This window comes from Coregonus lavaretus (assembly GCF_964263955.1).
Source record: "Coregonus lavaretus genome assembly, chromosome: 26".
NCBI classification, from domain to species: domain Eukaryota; kingdom Metazoa; phylum Chordata; class Actinopteri; order Salmoniformes; family Salmonidae; genus Coregonus; species Coregonus lavaretus.
The window spans coordinates 14350749-14373219 of record NC_140013.1 but is presented as its reverse complement, the minus strand read 5'-3'; the positions used below and the strand labels follow the sequence as shown (position 1 = coordinate 14373219).

The window sequence follows — 22471 nt, the reverse complement described above, 5'->3', positions numbered from 1 at the left end:
CACTGTACAGAAGATAGCCCTATTTGGTAAAAGAACAATTCCATATTATGGCAAGAACAGCTCAAATAAGCAAAGAGAAACGACAGTCCATCATTACTTTAAGACAATAAGGAAAAATTCAAGAACTTTGAACGTTTCTTCAAGTGCAGTCGCGAAAACCATCAAGCGCTATGATGAAACTGGCTCTCATTAGGACCGCCACAGGATTGGAAGACCCAGAGTTACCTCTGCTGCAGAGGATAAGTTCATTAGAGTTACCAGCCTCAGAAATTGCAGCCCAAATAAATGCTTCACAGAGTTCAAGTCACAGACACCTCAACATCAACTGTTCAGAGGGGACTGTGTGAATCAGGCCTTCGTGGTCAAATTGTTGCAAAGAAATCAAAAGGACACCAATAAGAAGAAGAGACCTGCTTGGGCCAAGAAACACGAGCAATGGACATTAGACCAGTCCAAATTGTAGATTTTTGGTTCCAACCGCTGTGTCTTTGTGAAATGGCATATTATTTGTGAGACGTGGTGTGGGTGAACGGATGATCTCTGCATGTGTAGTTCCCATCGTAAAGCATGGATGAGGAGGTGTTATGGTGTGGGGGTGCTTTGCTGGTGACACGGTCTGTGGTTTATTTAGAATTCAAGGCACACTTAACCAGCATGGCTACCACAGCATTCTGCAGCTATACGCCATCCCATCTGGTTTGGGCTTAGTGGGACTATCATTTGTTTTTCAACAGGACAATGACCCAACACACCTCCAGGCTGTGTAAGGGCTATTTTACCAAGAAGGAGAGTGATGGAGTGCTGCATCAGATGACCTGGCCTCCACATTCCCCTACCTCAACCCAATTGAGATGGTTTGGGATGAGTTGGACCGCAGAGTGAAGGAAAAGCAGCCAACAAGTGCTCAGCATATGTGGGAACTCCTTCAAGACTGTTGGAAAAGCATTCCAGGTTAAGATTGTTGAGAGAATGCCAAGCGTGTGCAAAGCTGTCATCAAGGCAAAGGGTGGCTATTTGAAGAATCTCAAATATAAAATATATTTTGATTTGTTTAAAACTTTTTCGGTTACTACATGATTCCGTGTGTGTTATTTTATAGTTTTGATGTCTTCACTACTATCCTACAATGTAGAAAATAGTAAAAATAAAGAAAAACCCTTGAATGAGTAGGTGTCCAAACTTTTGACTGGTGCTGTAGATGACACTGATTTCAGCGTTGGTAAATTGGCTTAGTTTCATAATGATTACCCTATAAAAACATAGCTATCTTCATAAACATATTTTGGGGAATTCTGAAATGTATTGGGATAAATGACCAAACTATAAAACTAGCTAGCCAGCTGTAGCTAGCTAGCTACCTGACAGGAGTGCTAGCTAGCTAGCTACGTTAGCTTGCTAGGTACATTAATAGCTTTAGGTTGGTTGTTTTTAAACTCAAGTTCAAGATTTCCATCAAGGACGTTGCCTCTCCGATCATCACTCTCCCTCGCTTGGGCAAGGGACATTTAAGGTACACTCAGATGTGACGATGTAAAATGTCTTTCAAGTGCTGAGGGTTTAGGGCCGAGGGCTGTCTACTTTGGACTGCAGCCTAGTTCAGTGAAACCTATGTTTTTGCATGGGCCCTTCCACCTACAATCCACACACACCCTGCTCTCAGACACTCACGGATGTGCAGGCTCTTGGTCACATGATCCGAGTCCAGGGCATGATGGAATCCGTAGGCAGATTTGCCAATCAGATCTTCTGGCTCGTATCCCACTAGCTCTGCCACCCTGGCAACACAGTGGAGACAGAAGGAGGGGTCAGGGGTGAGAGGTCAGGGGTGAGAGGTCAGCTTGGAGTCAACAACCAGAGATGATGCAGTATGGTAGTTTTGCAAGAGGGAATGGTATAAAATGGTATCTTAATCTGCTGGGGTAAATTAGTTATGAGTTATTGTAATTCTATGAGCTCTGCTGAGAGTGGACAACAAACAATGGTTATAAACAGTCCCAAGGTATGGGGATGGCCATCTCCAGCTGTCTGTTTGTTTGTTTGTGTGTAGTGGGACATGATTTCATTAATGATTTCCTGTATTTGATTTGTTCATGATATGTTATAAATATTGTTGTATAAGCGGAAAACCGCGGAGGGAGGCATTCCCCTGGGAGGTGAAACTGGAATTAACCATGTATCCCCATGTTAATACCATGTTTGGTTAAGTAGTTTTCTTCTGTTAGTCTATAATTATTTGTTGTAACTGACTACTGATATCCTTTTACTTCTTAAACAGACCTTTGACCTGTTGAAGTGCTGATGGTATACTTTCTTGTAATCTGTGCAGACAGTGGCCTTAGTTGCAGTCTGAGGAGATTCAGTGACCTTGTTGACAGAACATTTATTATTATTATTATTATTTTTAACATGTATCTGCTGATAGGGGATATAAGGGCCTTCTCCGAGGAGGCCAGGCAGACTTTTTCTCTACTGGAGGTTGTCTCCCTGTTGCAACTTGTATTAAACCTAATTTATTTATAATTGACTATATCCGCAACTGCTCTTCTCTTTTATTTCAGGGATTGCAACCAAAATAATTTTCCAATCATTCTGTTCTGAACAGATCTCCTATTTGTTTTACTCCATTCCAGTGTTCTGACCAGTATAATAAAGTTCTGAACCGGGTCAACCCCCCAAAAAAGTAACAGTTTATTTCGTAAGAAATGTAATCGTGAAATCAACATCGTTTTTACATTTATCTCATTAATTTACTCCACCAATTAGCGCGGATAGAGAAGCTTGCTACGGAATGGGTGAGCTAGTTGTTTACATGTTTGATTGGTCATATAAACGCAGGTGCGAGATACGACTGAAATTTCATGAGTGGGGAGTGAGCGAGAAAGGGGTGAACTTGTAGGGGGCTTGAAGTCCTGAATATCATGGCATGACTTGGAATGTGTTTAGGCTATTACTAGCATCAGAACTTCACTGAATTACAGAATTATATACTAGATATTATGCATATTTTTAAAACAAAAAATAACATTAATAGGAGGGCTTCTTAAAGAAAAACTAACAGGTCTGTGAGAGCCGGAATTCTTACTGGTTGGTAGGTGATCAAATACTTATGCCATGCAATAAAATGCAAATTAATTACTTAGAAATCATACAATGTGATTTTCTGGATTTTTGTTTTAGATTCCGTCTCTCACAGTTGAAGTGTACCTATGATAAAAAGTACAGACCTATACATGCTTTGTAAGTAGGAAAACCTGCAAAATCAGCAGTGTATCAAATACTTGTTCTCCCCACTGTATGTATTCACCCCTTTTCCTATGAAGCCCCTAAATAAGATGGTGGAAGAAGATTGGTGCAACCAATTACCCTTCAGAAGTCACCGAATTAGTTAAATAAAGTCCACCTGTGTGCAATCTAAGTGTCACATGATCTGTCACATGATCTCAGTATATATATATACACCTGTTTTGAAAGGCCCCAGAGTCAATTCAATTCCACTAAATTATGCAAATTAACCTATAGACCGATAAGCATGACCAGTCAAATGCATTTCCATGGACTGGTATTTCCATCAATTAATAGGCAAAAAAGCATTATTTCGCAATGGGATTATTTCTTCTTCTCCCGAACAATTGGCCGGCGGCAATTTTATTTATCGGCAGGACCGAGTTTGGGAAACCCTGCTTTAGAGCATGGAAGAATTGATCATTTAAAGCCATAACATTTAAATAAACTACAACCTCCGTTTAAGAACCCAACAGCTTTTACATCACGTTGAAGAAACATTTTGCAACAGAACCGGCATAAAATAATACACCCCATGTGTGTGTGTGTGTGCTCAGCCTCACCTGCCCTCGCAGTGTGTGAAGCGCAGGTCCATGCTGTGTCGGGTGAGGAAGGTGCTCCGGTCCAGGGGGAACTCCACACTAGACGGGTGGGGGATGGGCTCACACAGCACAGTCATGAAGCTGCCTGCAGGGGGTGATGAATCCTCATCACTGCAGCACACACGCATCTGGCCTGTACAGTGCAGCACCTGGGGGCCACAGAGTGCAGTAAGATAACAATTGCTATCCATATATACTTACAGGGCACATGCATGGGCAACAGGACCCATGTGAATGTTGTAGAGCAGGGATGGGCAACATTGATGGGGGTGGGGGCCACAGTTGCTCGCTTTATTTTGTGTCGAAATTGAGACAAGGGCCTTTAAAAGGGGGGCCGCAGGCTGCCGCCAGTTACCCATCTCTGTTGTAGAGTCAATTCAGGGCAGACGGACCATGTTAAGGAACATTCACAGTGGGACTTGAAGCATGGCGTGTTAGAAGAAAGTGAAAAGGGTTCTTCTATACAAGAGTAAGGCTCCCATCCCAAATGGCACCCTATTCCCTATATAGTGCACTACTTTAGACCAGAGCTCTGGCGCAGACCAAATAACTGTAGAGATGGAGAGGTACTGGAATGGCAGTATACAAATGGGATGTGGCACCCTTGTAACATGGCCAAGAGTGAGAACATAGACTCCCCAATAACACAAATGCTGTTTACACACACCTCTCCTGGAGTCCAGAGCATAACTGGGTCAAGGCTTTCTGACAGTCATGGTCACTGATGGACCCCTGCCATGTGTGTGTGTGCGCGTTTGTGTGTGTACTTATTTTCCTACCTTATCAGGACCCTAATATCCTAACAATTCACCCAAATGTCCTGACAAGGGAGGAAAACAATAACTTTTTAGAAAAGTCAGGACTTTTTTCATGCCCTGAATTTTTAAAATGCTATTTTAAGCTTAAGGGTTAGGTTTAGAGTTTGGGGGTTAAGGTTAGGTTTAGGGGTTAATGTTAGAGTTTAGGAAAAATAGGATTTTTAATGGTAAAAAATGTTTACTCCCAAAAAAGTCCAGACATTTTACAAAAATAAAGCTGTGTGTGTGTGTATTCCCCTGGATCTACCTCTCGAGCCAAGCAGAAATGAGCGAAGCGAAATGAAGGAGAGGGGGACACCATCTATGTTACCAATGATTTAGGCAAGCCATAGTCGCACCAATAGGAAATAAAGTAAGGCAGGGTGGCAGGCTGGATTAAGTTGGTAGAGAACCAGACTCATAAACCAGAGAGATATGGTTACTCCCCCAAGTCTCATCATTAGAATGGGGGTTGGATAGGGTACAGACAACCCCCTGATATCTAGGCCAGCCAGCCTGTCCTACCAGAGATACCTAACCTTTCAGCTGGATCAAGTGTCCTGGCCTTCTGAATCCAAACATCTTATTGCTCCGATGTTTGTCTAATGTCCTAGCAACGTCACTGGTAACAGCAACTTGTGCTACATATGAATCTCACTGAATGATGAAAGACGGCCCTAATAGGGTTGGGCAGTATCCATACAGGGGTATACATTATTACCGTTAGCGCATACAATGGGGCGCTATTTCTCGCCATAGCGGACACAAGCTAAATGCTAACAAGAGCAAACGGACATAAACTAATCACAAGAACAGACAACCCAGCTCATAAAGTTAAGGCTACTCACAGTTTTCTGCATACACAAAACAAATATTAGACAGCAGGGATCTTGATCAAGGAGGGGATTGGTTGTCTGTGCTGTAAATCTTGCAAGCTGTTTCAACTCATTTGCTATGGCCTCGCGCTAGTGTTCCAGCTCAACCAACGTTCTTTGGCCGTTTTTCAGCCTTGGGTGAATTTTGACCCGTTCCATTGTCCAGCCTAACAGCAGGGATCTTGATCAAGGAGGAGATTGATTGTCTCTGCTGTAAATCTTGCAAGCTAGCAACTTAGCTAGTGAGCAAGTTAGCTAACCAAATGCATAGCTGGCGCCCTGAGCTGGAGAGAATTTATTTGGCACATCCTAGATAGTAAAATGTATAGTTATAAGATATATAGCTAGCAAACAGTTGTGAATTTCAAGTATAACTTGATCACCTCTCTGTGGATCGATTGGCACGTCACGAAGCTTCCATTTGCTCTGTGTGCTCTTTGTAAACCAACATACCATGTGACTGGCTCAATCAGCTGTTTTGGGGAACGACTTCATAATGAAACACGCGAAATGAAGAATGCGATCAGATTATCTATTAACCTAGTGCACAAGTTGACTGCAGGTACAGTGCATTCGGAAAGTATTTAGACCCCTTTACTTTTTTCACAGCCTTATTCTAAAATTGATTACATTAATTTTTTCCTCATCAATCTACACACAATAATATAACATTTTGCACATTTATTAAAAACAAATACCTTATTTATATAAATATTCAGACCCTTCGCTATGAGACTCGGAATTGAGCTCAGGTGCATCCTGTTTCCATTGATCATCCTTGAGATGTTTCTACTACTTGATTGGAGTCCACTGGTGGTAAATTCAATTGATTGGACATGATTTGGAAAGGCACACACCTGTCTATATAAGGTCCCACAGTTGACAGTGCATGTCAGAGCAAAACCCAAGCCATGAGGTTGAAGGAATTGTCCGTAGATCTCCGAGACAGGATTGTGTCGAGGCACAGATCTGAGGAAGGGTACCAAAAATGTTTTGCAGCATTGAAGGTCCCCAAGAACACAGTGACCTCCATCATTCTTAAATGGAAGAAGTTTGGACCCACCAAGACGCTGCCTAGAGCTGGCCGCCCGACCAAACTGAGCAATCGGGGGAGAAGGGCCTTGGTCAGGGAGGTGACTAAGAACCTGATGGTCACTCTGACAGAGCTCCAGAGTTCCTCTGTGGAGATGGGAGAACCTTGCAGAAGGACAACCATCTCTGCAGCACTCCACCAATCAGGCCTTCATGGTAGAGTGGCCAGACGGAAGCCACTCTTCAGTAAAAGGCACATGACAGCCCGCTTGGAGTTTGCCAAAAGGCACCTAAAGGACTCTCAGACCATGAGAAACAAGATTCTCTGGTCTGATGAAACCAAGATTGAACTCTTTGGCCTGAATTTCAAGCGTCACGTCTGGAGGAAACCTGGCACCATCCCTACGGTGAAGCATTGTGGTGGCAGCATCATGCTGTGGGGATGTTTTTCAGTGGCAGGGATTGGGAGACTCAAGGGATGTAGCTCAGTTGGTAGAGCATGGCGTTTGCAACGCCAGGGTTGTGGGTTTGATTCCCACGGGGGGCCAGTATGAAAAATACAAAAAATAATGTATGCACTCATTAACTGTAAGTCGCTCTGGATAAGAGCGTCTGCTAAATGACTAAAATGTAAATGTAAATGTAGTCAGGATCAAGGGAATGCTGAACGGAGCAAAGTACAGAAAGATCTTTAATGAAAACCTGCTCAGGACCTCAGACTGGGGCGAAGGTTCATCTTCCAACAGGACAACGACCCTAAGCACACAGCTAAGACAACGCAGGAGTGGCTTCGGGACAAGTCTCTGAATGTCCTTGAGCCCAGACTTGAACCCAATCGAACATCTCTGAAAAGACCTGATAATAGCTGTGCAGCGACGCTCCCTATCCAACCTGACAGAGCTTGAGAGGATCTGCAGAGAAGAATGGGAGAAACTCCCCAAATACAGGTGTTCCAAGCTTGTAGCGTCATACCCAAGAAGACTTCAGGCTGTACTCGCTGCCAAAGGTGCTTCAACAAGGTACTGAGTAAAAGGTCTGAATACTTACTTACGTAAATGTGATATTTCCATTTTTTATTATTAAAAAATTTGCAAAAATGTATACACCAGTTTTTGCTTTGTCATTATGGGGTATTGTGTGTAGATTGATGAGGGTAAAAAAAAACAATTTAATCAATTTTAGAATAAGGCTGTAATGTAACAAAATGTGTAAATAAATCAAGGGGTCTGAATACATTCTGAATGCATTGTATTTATTTAAAAATAAATATTCACACTTATGAAAAAACAAGCTACAAATAGTTTCAACGGTATTGATAGTATTGAATATTTCAAAATACCCCCTGTATACGGTATACAGCCCAAGCCTAACGCCCTATGCAGGTGTGGCATTCGCAGGTGTATGGGGCTTGGGGTGTTGGTAGCTCATTAGTGCTGTGTGGGGGACAAACGTACCTTCCAGGTGGCAGACTTTATGTTGACAGTGCGCCCTCTACTAGTCAGAGTGGTCTTCATCCTAAGGAAGATGTTAATCTCTGTGTGTTGCTGCGCTGGTTTCTTCTTGGACACACCTGGGTTGGAGAGAAGATAGAGCTGTAGGCCTAAAGCCTGGAACCTGTGTGAGCATGCATGATGAACACAGACACGCGCATCGACACACACACACACACGCGCACACACACACACACACACACGCATGCACGCATGCAGTTGCTCACACACGTACGTATGCACAAACACACACACAAACATACAACAGGGTGGTTTGTCTCACCTGGCCTAGGCGCCAGGAGATCCCGTAGCTCCTCTTGGTCACATGGGTGGACAAAGTCATACACACTCTGGCCCAGCAACTCCAGCTAGACAACACAACAATAATAAAACCATGTCAACACAATGCCACACAGGCCCCTTTCCCATGAATTGCAGATTAAGAAAAACTGCACTGCAGGTTCTCTCAAAATACTAAGTCCGAGAATATCACACCAGGTGCCTTGTAGCTTGTATTTGCTAACTTCTACAAACATGATGATGTCTGCATTTTCTTGGTAATCCAACCAGACTGTTACATTTGTTCTGCAGGGTCATCTATGGGACCATTAACTTTTAGCTCCCACTTCACTATTGTGGGATGATTATTTGTAACGGCTGTTGATTGTATTACATGCCTACGTGGAAACGTCTAGGAGCAACAACGGCTCAGCCGCGAAGTGGTAGGCCACACAAGCTCACAGAACGGGACCACCGAGTGCTGAAGGTCGTAAAGTGTGAAAATCGTCTGTCCTTGGTTGCAACACTCACTACCGAGTTCCAAACTGCTTCTGGAAGCAACGTCAGCACAAGAACTGTTTGTCGGGAGATTAATGAAATGGGTGTCCATGGCCAAGCAGCCGCACACAAGCCTAAGATCACCATGCGCAATGCCAAGCGTCGCCTGGAGTGGTTTAAAGCTCGCCGCCATTGGACTCTCGAGCAGTGAAAACGCGTTCCCTGGAGTGATAAATCACGCTTCACCATCTGGCAGTCCAAAGGACGAATCTGGATTTGGCGGATGCCTGGAGAACGCTACCTTCCCGAATGCATAGTGCCAACAGTAAAGTTTGGTGGAGGAGAATTAATGATCTGGGGCTGTTTTTCATGGTTCGAGCTAGGCCCCTTAGTCCGAGTGAAAGGAAATCTTATTGCTACAGCATAGAAATGGCATTCTAGAAGATCCTGTACTTCCAATTTTGTGGCAACAGTTTGGAGAAGGCCCTTTCCTGTTTCAGCATGACAATGCCCCCCGTGCACAAAGCGAGGACCATACAGAAATGGTTTGTTGAGATCGGTGTAAATATCCAAAAAGCCTCATGATTTCAAAATGTTAAATCCATAATGAAACATAGAACTACGCAATTGGACAACCAAACTGTTCATCAAAGGCCATGAATAAAAACTTTGTAAAACATGCAGTAAAAACTGAATTTTGTTAACATTACTCTTTGCCATTCGTTAAGTGGGAGTATCCACTAGTCTGCAGTTGACATTCTAGTAAGTCTATAACGGATTCATTCTACCTGACTATACTCAATAGTGCAATAGAGCTTTGTGGACACAGACTGACTGTAAACAAATGGCAGTGGAATTGTATACTACTATAGTACTACTATATGCCATTAAGCAGATGCTTTTTATCCAAAGAGACAACAGTGAGTGCATACATTTTCATATGGATCGCCCAAGTGGGAATCGAACACATGACCCTGACGTTGCCAGGAACATGTGTGGCTGTACCTGTGGGATGCCCAGGTGTTTGCTGACGCTGTCACCCAGGTAGATCATATCCCCCTCCTCGGTCATCACCATGATGAAGCCTGCCAACGCCTGGGGGTAGAACGCATCCATTGTGTCCTCAGCCCCATCTGTGACCTGCTCCTCACTCGTATCCCCTGCAATGACATAAAACACACGTCATTATAAAACACACATCCAATGTCATATCAGAACCTTTTTGGTCTAGACTAACACCATCTTGGGAGTTGGTTACTACTTGGAAAGTAATAAAGAAAGTAGGCCTGGCTCTCTCAACCATTCACAGTACAGGACATGGACATATCTGGCCAATGGGAGCCCACCTGAGCGGAGGTGGTGCATGCGAAGGAAGCTGAGCGTCACCCTCATGATGGCGGCCTTGTCCAGGTCGGCGGAGACTCTGCGGGGGAGGGGCAGGGTGTGGGCCAGCTCGTAGAACAGCTCAGTCTCCTGACTCCGCCTGCAGCGCGCCGCATCCCGGGAACGCACCTTCCGTTGATCCGTACTCGACCTGGACAGAGGGAAGAGGGAGAGAAAAAAAAGAGTGGTGAGGAAGAAGGTAGGAAGAGGAAGAAGAACAGACCAAGGCAGTGGAGGAGAAAGGCTGAGGAGGTGTTTATTCAGGAAGATCAATCCTTTGAGATTTCTTGACATCCCTGCGTTCACAAATGTAATCTAATTTTCCGATGTGTGAAATTCTAACCAATCACAAACGCCTAAAACCCTTTCAACACACATTTCAATATATTTTTTCTGTGAAGTCAGTCATTGGGTACACAAAGCCAACCAGATATTTAACATCCACTTGCTATCTACAGTGTAATATCCACTTCCTTCTCAGACAAACAAAATTATTATTTAAAACATTTCACTTCATTATCAAACTTCTCTGACCCTCTTTTTACTCTATCACACCTCCATAACCAAACAAGCAAATATCTAAATATTCAAACTCACACATACAAACAGAGGGAACAAAATGTATTTCCTAAATTGTTTTCTCTTTGATTCAGCATGTAGGAGCCGCAGCGTGTAGTTTAAGTGCTCACTGAGTCACACTCTGTGTCTGGGAGGGAGAAGGGAAACAATCCTACCTGAACCACAGCCCTTAATCTCCTCTTACCTCCCTTCCCTCATCTTCCTCCCTCGCCCCACAGGGACAAAGGCAGGCTCGGTTAACCTGTTTATGGCATCTGACCGCAATCAACAGTCGGGCCCCCACTTCCGCTTCGCCCTCCATTGTCCCCCTGTCCTCTATAGCCCCAGAGAGCTTCTGAGATTGTGCCCGCTCTTCTTTCCCCCGGGCTTTTCACAGGAAGTTTAAACAGATGTGTATCTCCATGCATGACTCCAGGCTGGGTGAAATGGTTCAGAAGTTCTCCCCGTCCCTTAGCATCTCACAATCTGTGTTTATCAAAATAAAATGTAATTGATTATTTAATAACTGTAACTGATCCTTACCAGCTGAGGTAATATGAAGTGAGAGTAATGAGTTTCGTCATTGGCCAGGGTGTGACAGAATGTGCTCGGTTTGATTTTAATATGGTCAGATTGGCTAATTCTTTGAGAACACTTACAGTGGGGAGAACAAGTATTTGATACACTGCCGATTTTGCAGGTTTTCCTACTTACAAAGCATGTAGAGGTCTGTAATTTTTATCATAGGTACACTTCAACTGTGAGAGACGGAATCTAAAACAAAAATCCAGAAAATCACATTGTATGATTTTTAAGTAATTAATTTGCATTTTATTGCATAACATAAGTATTTGATACATCAGAAAAGCAGAACTTAATATTTGGTACAGAAACCTTTGTTTGCAATTACAGAGATCATACGTTTCCTGTAGGTCTTGACCAGGTTTGCACACACTGCAGCAGGGATTTTGGCCCACTCCTCCATACAGACCTTCTCCAGATCCTTCAGGTTTCGGGGCTGTCGCTGGGCAATACGGACTTTCAGCTCCCTCCAAAGATTTTCTATTGGGTTCAGGTCTGGAGACTGGCTAGGCCACTCCAGGACCTTGAGATGCTTCTTACGGAGCCACTCCTTAGTTGCCCTGGCTGTGTGTTTCGGGTCGTTGTCATGCTGGAAGACCCAGCCACGACCCATCTTCAATGCTCTTACTGAGGGAAGGAGGTTGTTGGCCAAGATCTCGCGATACATGGCCCCATCCATCCTCCCCTCAATACGGTGCAGTCGTCCTGTCCCCTTTGCAGAAAAGCATCCCCAAAGAATGATGTTTCCACCTCCATGCTTCACGGTTGGGATGGTGTTCTTGGGGTTGTACTCATCCTTCTTCTTCCTCCAAACACGGCGAGTAGAGTTTAGACCAAAAAGCTCTATTTTTGTCTCATCAGACCACATGACCTTCTCCCATTCCTCCTCTGGATCATCCAGATGGTCATTGGCAAACTTCAGACGGGCCTGGACATGCGCTGGCTTGAGCAGGGGGACCTTGCGTGCGCTGCAGGATTTTAATCCATAATGGCGTAGTGTGTTACTAATGTTTTTCTTTGAGACTGTGGTCCCAGCTCTCTTCAGGTCATTGACCAGGTCCTGCCGTGTAGTTCTTGGCTCATCCCTCACCTTCCTCATGATCATTGATGCCCCACGAGGTGAGATCTTGCATGGAGCCCCAGACCGAGGGTGATTGACCGTCATCTGAACTTCTTCCATTTTTTAATAATTGCGCCAACAGTTGTTGCCTTGTCACCAAGCTGCTTGCCTATTGTCCTGTAGCCCATCCCAGCCTTGTGCAGGTCTACAATTTTATCCCTGATGTCCTTACACAGCTCTCTGGTCTTGGCCATTGTGGAGAGGTTGGAGTCTGTTTGATTGAGTGTGTGGACAGGTGTCTGTTATACAGGTAACGAGTTCAAACAGGTGCAGTTAATACAGGTAATGAGTGGAGAACAGGAGGGCTTCTTAAAGAAAAACTAACAGGTCTGTGAGAGCCGGAATTCTTACTGGTTGGTAGGTGATCAAATACTTATGTCATGCAATACAATGCAAATTAATTACTTAAAAATCATACAATGTGATTTTCTGGATTTTTGTTTTAGATTCCGTCTCTCACAGTTGAAGTGTACCTATGATATAAATGACAGACCTCTACATGCTTTGTAAGTAGGAAAACCTGCAAAATCGGCAGTGTATCAAATACTTTTTCTCCCCACTGTACATAAAGAAATTACTTTGGCTAAGCCTAATCAGACTTGCCTGTGCTAATGGTTTTCAAAAGACAATGCCCCTCAAATGATACAAATGTAACAACAGCCTGAGCGCACTGGACATGAAACAAGGATACAGATGTAACCATGTGCCATTTAATGTATTATCTGACCGACACTAGTGCTCCCAAGTCAAAATTCTATGTGCATTCCACAGGTCACGTTTATAAATGAGTTTTTAAAAAAGTTTAAAAAAGTAAACTATCCAGATTAGGAAAGGTTTCATGGCACACCTAAGAGTTCCTCAAGGCACGCCAGTGTGCCGCGGACAACCGGTTGGGAACCACCGGCCCATCATATTTAGGAAGTTAATTTCCATGGAAAGACAACTGCATGTGATTCTCCGCCCATGCATATAGCCTACAGCAAGGCTTTCCAACCCTGTTCCTGGAGACCTACTCCTGTAGGTTTTAGCTCCAACCTAATCTAGCGCATCTGATTCTAATAATTAGCTGGTTGATAAACTGAATCAGGTTAGTTACAACTGGGGTTGGATTGAGGAGGGTAGCTCTCCAGGAACAGGGTTGGAGAGCCCTGGCCTACAGTTATTGAATTGAGACCACGCATAGGCACATTTGATCTTGCACGCCCAACACAAAAGAGGTGGGGTAGGCTACTGAACTTGAAGAATAATTATCCTATGAGAGTTTGTGAATAGTGCGACAGAGGTGCTTTAATACAATAGATAACACATTTTAAAAAACGGAAAGACAACCGTTCAAAAGAATCTGCAGGACAAAAAAATATTTTCTTCCTGAGGTTGTCCGTCTGACCGCCCGCTCCCAGCATGAAAAAATGCTACCGCATCACAATGCTCTCTGTAGCGACCCACAGGTCCAGCGGAATGCAATGCAAGAATGCTGCTCTCTACAGTACAGTAGAGCACAGAACAGTAGAGTACAGTACAGTACAGTCAAGTAGAGTATAGTTCAGTAAAGTACATCAAATGACATTCTTTAGTTTTAGGAAAAATAATTAAAGAGCAGCAGTAAAATAACAGTAGCGAGGCTATATACAGGGGGTTTCTAGGGTTTCTGGGATAATACTCCTCAATGCCATCGGACGAATCCCGGAACATATTCCAGTCTGTGCTAGCAAAACAGTCCTGTAGCTTAGCATCTGTGTCATCTGACCACTTTTTTATTAACCGAGTCACTGGTGCTTCCTGCTTTAGTTTTTGCTTATAAGCAGGAATCAGGAGGATAGAGTTATGGTCAGATTTGCCAAATGGAGGGCGAGGGAGAGCTTTGTATGCGTCTCTGTGTGTGGAGTAAAGGTGGTCTAGAGTTTTTTTTCCCTCTGGTTGCACATTTAATTAAGTAAAACAGATTTAAGTTTCCCTGCATTAAAGTCCCCGGCCACTAGGAGCGCCACCTCTGGATGAGCGTTTTCCTGTTTGCTTATGGCCTTATAGAGCTCATTGAGTTTGGTCTTAGTGCCAGCATCGGTTTGTGGTGGTAAATAGACAGCTACGAAAAAATACAGATGAAAACTATCTTGATAAATAGTGTGGTCTACAGCTTATCATGAGATACTCTACCTCAGGCAAGCAAAACCTTGAGACTTCCTTAATAATTGATTTTGTGCACCAGCTGTTGTTTACAAATATACACAGACCGCCACCCCGTCTTACCGGAGGCAGCTGTTCTATCTTGCCGATCCAGCGTATATCCCACCAGCTGTATGAAACATAAGATACTACAGTATTTAATGTCACGTTGGTAGGATATCCGTGATCTTAGTTAGTCTATTTTGTTATCCAATGATTGTATGTTGGCTAATAGGACTGATGGTAGAGGCAGATTACGCACTTGCCGTCGGATCCTTACAAGGCACCCGAACTACGTCCCCGATATCTCTGTCTCTTTCTCATGCGAATGACAGGGATTTGGGCGTTGTCCGGTATCTGAAGAAATTCCTTCGCGTCCGACTCGTTAAAGTTCAGTACAGTACATTATAGTGTACTCAACTCTAGTGTACTCTCCTGTGTACTGTACTGAATTCTACTCCACCATTCTACTTTACAGTACAGGACTAAACTATACTCTACTTTTCTTTAATGTACCGTACTATACTGTGCTGTCCAAACATATACATCTATGATTGGTTCAGATTTGGTCCGGTCCAAATTAAAGCCGGTCCAGGGCCCCTCGTATCAACCGTGCGTAACTTTCTTACTAGATTCTGACGTATGTGAAGATTTTAGGATTTTCATGCGCCACAAATTATTGGGATTTATCAAACTGTTGCACGCAACATATACGCATGTTTTAATTGATAAATCAGAACCATATTATATTTGTGCGCTCGTGAACGATGTTCGTTTCTAAAATAAAGCCCAATAGATCACATTTCTGTAGACGTGTGGGCAGACATGTTTTATATTTTGCAGTGACCTTTTTCAAACACACTGGCCGCGCATTTTGCATGATTCATTGTTATTCAATTATTCAAACAATTTAAAAGTAAATGCTACACCATGCAAAATAATATTTTGTTTGTCAATAGATGATTGTGTTTCTATCTTAGGTCTTGGTAGAGGCTCCGATGTCACACTCCTATCTCACAGCAATACTAAAGCCTACTTATACTGTCCCATATTGCACTTGTTGCTGTTGAAGTAACAGTTGTTGTGTTGAAGGTGTCAGAGTGCACTGCCTGCCAGGCCTCCTGACTGGTCAGTTCATTGGAGCCAGATCCTTTTAACTCCTGGGATCTTTATAGCTCAGTGGCTGGTATGCTGGAGTGGGGGAGGGGTATTTCAGTGAGATGGAGCCTCTCTGCCAGCCTGTTCATCAGCTTCTGACATGATAAAAGAGGTTTGTAGAGGTTTTTGGCCATATATTGACCTTAACTCAAACACTCATAAAAACATGAACAAATGATTGTCTATATCAAGGAATGTCATAAGTTACAGGAATGAACGGAAAGATTTTACACAATTTGATATTTGAGAGATTTTTGACAACTATAAGAACACCTGGGCCTTGTTATGGGTAAACATTTATACAGACAGATTGGTATGAGATATCTGCTCAATGTTTTGTGCAAATGTTGACAAGATGTTGGGGAATCACTGAAGTGGAATATTGACCCACTGAGCTTGCTTGACGACTCAAACTGAATTCTTCCACTGCTCTATGTCCGCTACATACTTCAATCCGAGACTACCATTGTTGAAGTCGTTTGTGGTAACGTCAAAATGAGGGGTATTGTACAAAGTCATCAGCAATTGGATCATCTCCAACCAATCAGAGTATCAAAGCCAATGACTAATTTTATCCACGTGTGTTCTGGCTCTGGCCCAACCCATCGGTTTCTGGGACTAATCAGAACGGTTAGAATGTGTTCGTGTTCTAGAAATCGCCGGGGAGGTACTCAGATCCAGACTCATTGCGGAGAAGAAACTAATGTCCGTGAGCGTGGCGTAGCGTTTGGCTGGAGCAATGAGTTTGGGTAGCCAGGCAACCACTGAGCATCTCTGAATAGTCTCTTCATGTACAGCTCAATAAATAAACAAGGCATTTTGTTATATTTCAGTGTAATATTGGGATGTAAACTCAAACTTCAATACATTTAAATGTGTATTTGACATGATATATGTGTCTTCAATTGAAGCCCAAAACCGTGTGAGATGTATACTTTTGAAAAGGTGAAGTTTGTTTAAGACTACCAAATAAACACTGTGTGACCCTGTTTTAGCCCTCTGCAGAAACAGGATAGAGTCCTATAAAGGTGTGTCGTTCAGGTATAGTTCATTCAAAATCTATATTTGGGTCTAATTACCCTGACCTTGAGTTGTGTCTGAAGGTCCATGGTGACAGTATCCACAATAATCTATTTATTACTCCTGCCACAGCCAGCATCGTCAAATTTCATGAATGTAAACAGCCAAACCAATGTTAGCAATACTGCACTGCAAGCTGAAACTTCCCCCAAAAAAAATATTATTGTGGATTCAGTTCAGACAACTCATGGTAAATTGACTCAAATATAGATTTTGACTGAACTAAGCCTCGCTCTTTAACCTTTTGATTTTTTAAAATTATTTATCTTCGATATAAAAGTTAGCTTCCAAAGGGTTCCAAAACCGTAGATAACAAGCGAGGCATATCAACATTTAGATAGAGCATTTGAGCAGCGTCAGACCATTTCCCATACCTGGCATATAAGTAGCCTACATGGAATGACCCAATGCAATGCACTGCAATTGGATTCATGATAAGGGCAAGACTGACTGTAGGCAAAGTGTCAATTTGACCTGGGAAACATGAATGAATTCCAATGGAACATGTCCTCTCTACCACCCTGGAATAAAGTCAATGATGGCATCAACTCTGTTACAGGTTTATTATGCTCTTCATTTAATCATGCCTCAAAATGATTTGATGATATTAAGATGTGTGAATTGGGTAGCCTCAATCCTATCCTGAACTATAGTTAATCTCTCAACCAAAACTATATTTCAAAATAAATACTTAAATATGCTCAATATGTGCTATAACAGATAAAATAAGGTTGTCTAATAGTTGTTGGACAATTTACAAAGCCAAGATCTAAATGCAGTGGCACATAGGCGTCATGCCCATAGGGAGCACAGGGGCACATGCACCCTCAGAGTTGTCCTGTAAAAAAATACCTAATTAAAGTATAATAATATTTGTCTGTAATACTACTAGGCACACTTTTATAAAGTTGGGTTTAGCTAGCCCAGATAGGTTCCCAACCTCATAACTAGCTACCAAGATGCATTTTCAGGCTATCAATCAAGTTAGAGTAGCTAGCTTGTCTAACTATCTTAGCTAGCATGTGTAAAGGACGTCACGCTGCTCGCTTAGCGAGTACCACTTCCTCCCGATTTGGACTATACCTGGCGCGAACTCAGATCCTCTGCCTTGCTAGCATAAGTGACCACCCTTCTGAAGCGTCTTACCAGTCAACGCCACATGAAAAGATAGCTGAAGTGGGGACACTTCAGGCTGAGGAGTAATTTCACACATCCCCATCAGCTACACATGCCTGTGTGGCAAGGTTGGTAGACTTCAGAAATGCAAGCATTAACTACATGTACTGAATAAGATTTGTTTTCTTATTATTTGTATATATTTTTTATAATTTTTTCAATTTGTTTTGTTTTATTAACCTTTATTTAACTAGGCAAGTGAGTTAAGAACAAATTCTTATTTACAATGACGGCCTTCCCCGGCCAAACCCCGACGACACTGGGCCAATTGTGCGCTGCGCTATGGGACTCCCAATCACAGCCAGATTGTGATACAGCCTGGAATCTAACCATGGTCTGTAGTGACGCCTCTAGCACTGAGATGCAGTGCCTTAGATGGCTGCGCCACTCGGGAGCATTCAGGATATATTCCTTTACCCAGATTTTTGGCCCTACATAGCAGGAAAAAGCAGTTTCAGGTGTTTGAAAAATGCAAAAATCCCCCATTTTATGGGGTAACCCCCTTCCGACGCCCCCCAGCCATCCTCATGTACTTTGTGCCCCCTCAGATTTTGGGGGTGAATGACGCCCCTGGGAGACAAGACTTGAAAAATGGAAAAAGTAGATTTTACTTTGTTAGACATTTTGATATTTCGGATGTGTACATTGGTCGCATGTCCAAGTTATTTTGGAGTCGGCAGACAATAGGCTACGAGAACACTTGGAATACGTCGACGATGTCTAACTGAAAAGGAAAACGCACATGTATAACTCATTTATAAATGTCTTACCGTTTTCCAACAGGCTCTTCTTTCGTATCCATATTCAGATCGTAATCTTAAAGGCTAAGACTTCGGATTTGTTTTATTCTATACTGAGACTGTTCGACTCGAAAAAGCTCTAACAACAACGCCTCATCCCGCCTGCCTTCCGCCTTTGCAGACATTCTAGCCAATGAAGGGGATATTCGCATGTGAACAACAGGGCTGCGTTCAGTACGAAAAAACAGTACTGCAACGTTATATTAAAGGGAAATGGTGCTGTTCTGAACGACGAGTTGAAAAACGGAAAGGGGTTGGGGGTTGGGGAACGCTCCCCTTTCCTTTAAAAACGTCACTTATTGCTTCAAGCCACGCCCACCAAACGGAGAAAACGCACCTCAAAGTCTGTTCAAGAACGTTGAAGAACGTTTTGAGGAAATGTGTCATTCAGTACAAACCGTCACGCAACGTAGCAAACGTTCAATCGAACTGAACGCACTTTGATCATTGGGCTCGTTTGAGTGGTAAGGCTGAAGTCGGGTGAGGTGCATTTGCGACAGCCGAAAGTCGGACACTAATATGGTTTTCCAACAGCAAGGCTCAGATCAACATGGTAGGGTCATTGTTAATCAATGTTTTTCTTTATAATGTCGAAATAAACATGCCTCCAACACACTCACAAACTGAAATAAAATGTGTGCACATTGTACAATCAATTAGTGACAGTCTCAAATATCACATAAATTTGTATATATCCACTGTATAAATGAATGGCAGGAAAGTTGGTTCCTGTGTCAGTAACGTCTTTGGTCACGTTCGTGTAGGTCAAACAAAAACACCCTAATGATTGGTTGACATGGCTGCAGGATGAAGTTGGTAAAGAACAACTGCAGAAACGAACAGTTGACTGCAGTCAAAACGTCATGAAATGTGATCACATGATTTATGTAAAGTTCATGCAGTTGACATGTAGTTGCAAGTCAGACAATTTTTGTCCCCATAATGCAACACACTTTGAAAGCCGGTGACTGACATGACAAAAGTGATAAACTTGAACGAGCCCATTATCCTTCCTATGGATGCGTTGGAGTGGATCAATTTCGCTAAATCGGTGGTCACGCCTTTCAAAGTGTGGTGCGTTAGAGGAGAAACAATTCTGACTTGCATCTACACGTGGACTGCATGAACTTTGCAAAACCCATGTGATCAAAGGTCATGCTGTTTTTTAGGCAGTCACCTTCAAGTCGCTGCAGTTGCTTATCACTGGCTGCACCATGCAGTTAGCCTGGCTAATAGTGGGAGGCACTATTTGTCAACCAGTCATTATGGGGTTTGTGTTTGATGGCACCAAAGACATGACTGAAACAGGAACCACCTTTGCCATGACTCATATGTAGGCTATACAGTGGATATGTACAATTTAATGTGATATTTCGAGGCTCTCAGTCTCACTAATTGATAGTACAATGTACACACATATAATATATACAGTTTGTGAGAGTGTGATATGGGTGTTGGAGACATGTTTATTTCGACATTACAAACAAAGAAACACTTTTATAAACAATTAAATCAAAATCAAATCAAATGTTATTGGTCACATACACATATTTAACAGATGTTATTGTGGGTGTAGCGAAATGCTTGTGTTTCTAGCGCCAACAGTGCAGTAGTATCTAACAATTCACAACAATACACACAAATCTAAAAGTAGAAGAATGGAATTAAGAAATATTAGGATGAGCAATGTCGGAGTGGCATAGACTAAAATACAGTAGAATAGAATACAGTATATACATATGAGATGAGTAAAGCAAAAATATGTAAACATTATTAAAGTGGCCAGTGATTCCAAGTCTATGTATATGGGGCAACAGCCTCTAAGGTGCAGGGTTGCGTAACCGGGTGGAAGCCGCCTAGTGATGGCTATTTAACAGTCTGATGGCCTTGAGATAGAAGCTGTTTTTCAGTCTCTCGGTCCCAGCTTTGATGCACCTGTACTGACCTCACCTTCTGGATGATAACGGGGTGAACAGGCCGTGGCTCGGGTGGTTGTTGTTCTTGATGATCTTTTTGGCCTTTCTGTGACATCGAGTGCCATAGGCAACACTGTCATATTGCTAGGAGCATTGCTGTAGGGAAAAGGCTATAGGACACTCCTGACCTGCAAACCGATATTTAATTTCAGAATTGGTAAAAATTAGATTAGGGTTAGGGTCTAAGTCCCAACCTGGCCCTAATTTTAAAACTTTTGGAAGGGGGATCCAAGTGGGAAGATAAACACACTAGTAATATCTGCATAAGTACAATGTAATTACATGATTTAGCTAGTTAAAATGAAGTGTATCGTGAGGGGTACTTAATTGTTATTCAATACTCCTGAAAATATGAGGGCAGGGCAGAGCAAGCAGATTAATGAAAGTAGTGAATTTCAGCTTTTTCACTGTGAGAATCTCTGACACCAAAGTAGTTAAGGATTTAGTTAAGGTTAGAGTTAAGGGTCAGTTTTAGATTTTGGTTAGTCGTTTTGCAGGTCAGCAGTGTCCTTATAGTATCTCTCTTGCTGTAGGTAAACCATGCCCCTCCCCCGACTTAACTCATCGACTTTCGTCTACAGTCGGCTGCGTTAAAGCCTTACTGCTCGAACACACCCGAACACCACTCTCTGGAAGTCATCCTCAGAGTTTCGTCAGCAACACATGACGACGTAGGGCCCTCCGAGTTGGCAGGGGTAAGGGGCTGGTTCGGGATTCACAATACAAAATACCCTAACGATTGGTTGACAAATAGTGCCTCCCACTTGCCAGGCGATGGATGGCTGCATGATAATTTGTCAACGTATTGTGACGTGAAATCTAAGTGGAAAATACATTGGATTTGAAAAAAGTAATCAACTGTTGTTTTGAGGGAAACATTTCAATCACAGGATTATGTCATCATGGTAACCAATTTTCAATATAAACTAATTTTGTATAACATTTGTTGAATTTGTACCTTTAAAACAATGTCAGATCTTCAATGTAATATCCACAATAAGAAACAAAACTATAGGCTGGGCAGCACCTCCTACAGTTATTCCTTCAGTCTCACATGCAGGGTTTAAACCAAGCTTTGATATTTGTCATTTACCATTACCAATGTGCTATTGTGAGAATGATTGTTGAGAAATCTCCCCTTAATAGATTCACTGTTGCTATCGAAGTCATTCCAAAGGGTAGGTTCAACAGAGCAAATTAAATGTAACCATACTTTATCAATCATATACAGTTGAAGTCGGATGTTTACATACACTTAGGTTGGAGTCATTAAAACTAGTTTTTCAACCACTACAAATTTCTTGTTAACATACTATAGTTTTGGCAAGTCGGTTAGGAAATTTTTCCAACAATTGTTTACAGACAGATTATTTCACTTATAATTCACTGTATCATAATTCCAGTGGGTCAGAAGTTTACATACACTAAATTGACTGTGTCATTAAACAGCTTGGAAAATTCCAGAAAATGATGTCATGGCTTTAGAAGCTTCTGATAGGCTAATTGACATAATTTGAGTCAATTGGAGGTGTACCTGTGGATGTATTTCAAGGCCTACCTTCAAACTCAGTGCTTCTTTGCTTGACATCATGGGAAAATGAAAGGAAATCAGCCAAGACC

The 22471-nt window shown here is 42.5% G+C and overlaps 1 protein-coding gene across 1 annotated transcript in view; it reads right to left on the bottom strand.

The window, feature by feature from the left end:
• LOC311101718 (hypoxia-inducible factor 1-alpha-like) overlaps nucleotides 1–18978 on the bottom strand; it is a 35289-nt gene extending 16311 nt beyond the window's left edge. Inside the window, exons 1-7 of the mRNA XM_084142885.1 lie at nucleotides 18846–18978; nucleotides 10202–10389; nucleotides 9861–10015; nucleotides 8362–8446; nucleotides 8043–8158; nucleotides 3846–4033; nucleotides 1669–1775 (exon numbers count right to left, since the gene is read on the bottom strand). Of these exons, the coding sequence (XP_083999011.1) occupies nucleotides 1669–1775; nucleotides 3846–4033; nucleotides 8043–8158; nucleotides 8362–8446; nucleotides 9861–10015; nucleotides 10202–10389; nucleotides 18846–18877 (871 nt within the window). The 5' untranslated portion in view covers nucleotides 18878–18978. The remainder of the gene's footprint in view (nucleotides 1–1668; nucleotides 1776–3845; nucleotides 4034–8042; nucleotides 8159–8361; nucleotides 8447–9860; nucleotides 10016–10201; nucleotides 10390–18845) is intronic.
• Nucleotides 18979–22471: the final 3493 nt, after the last annotated feature.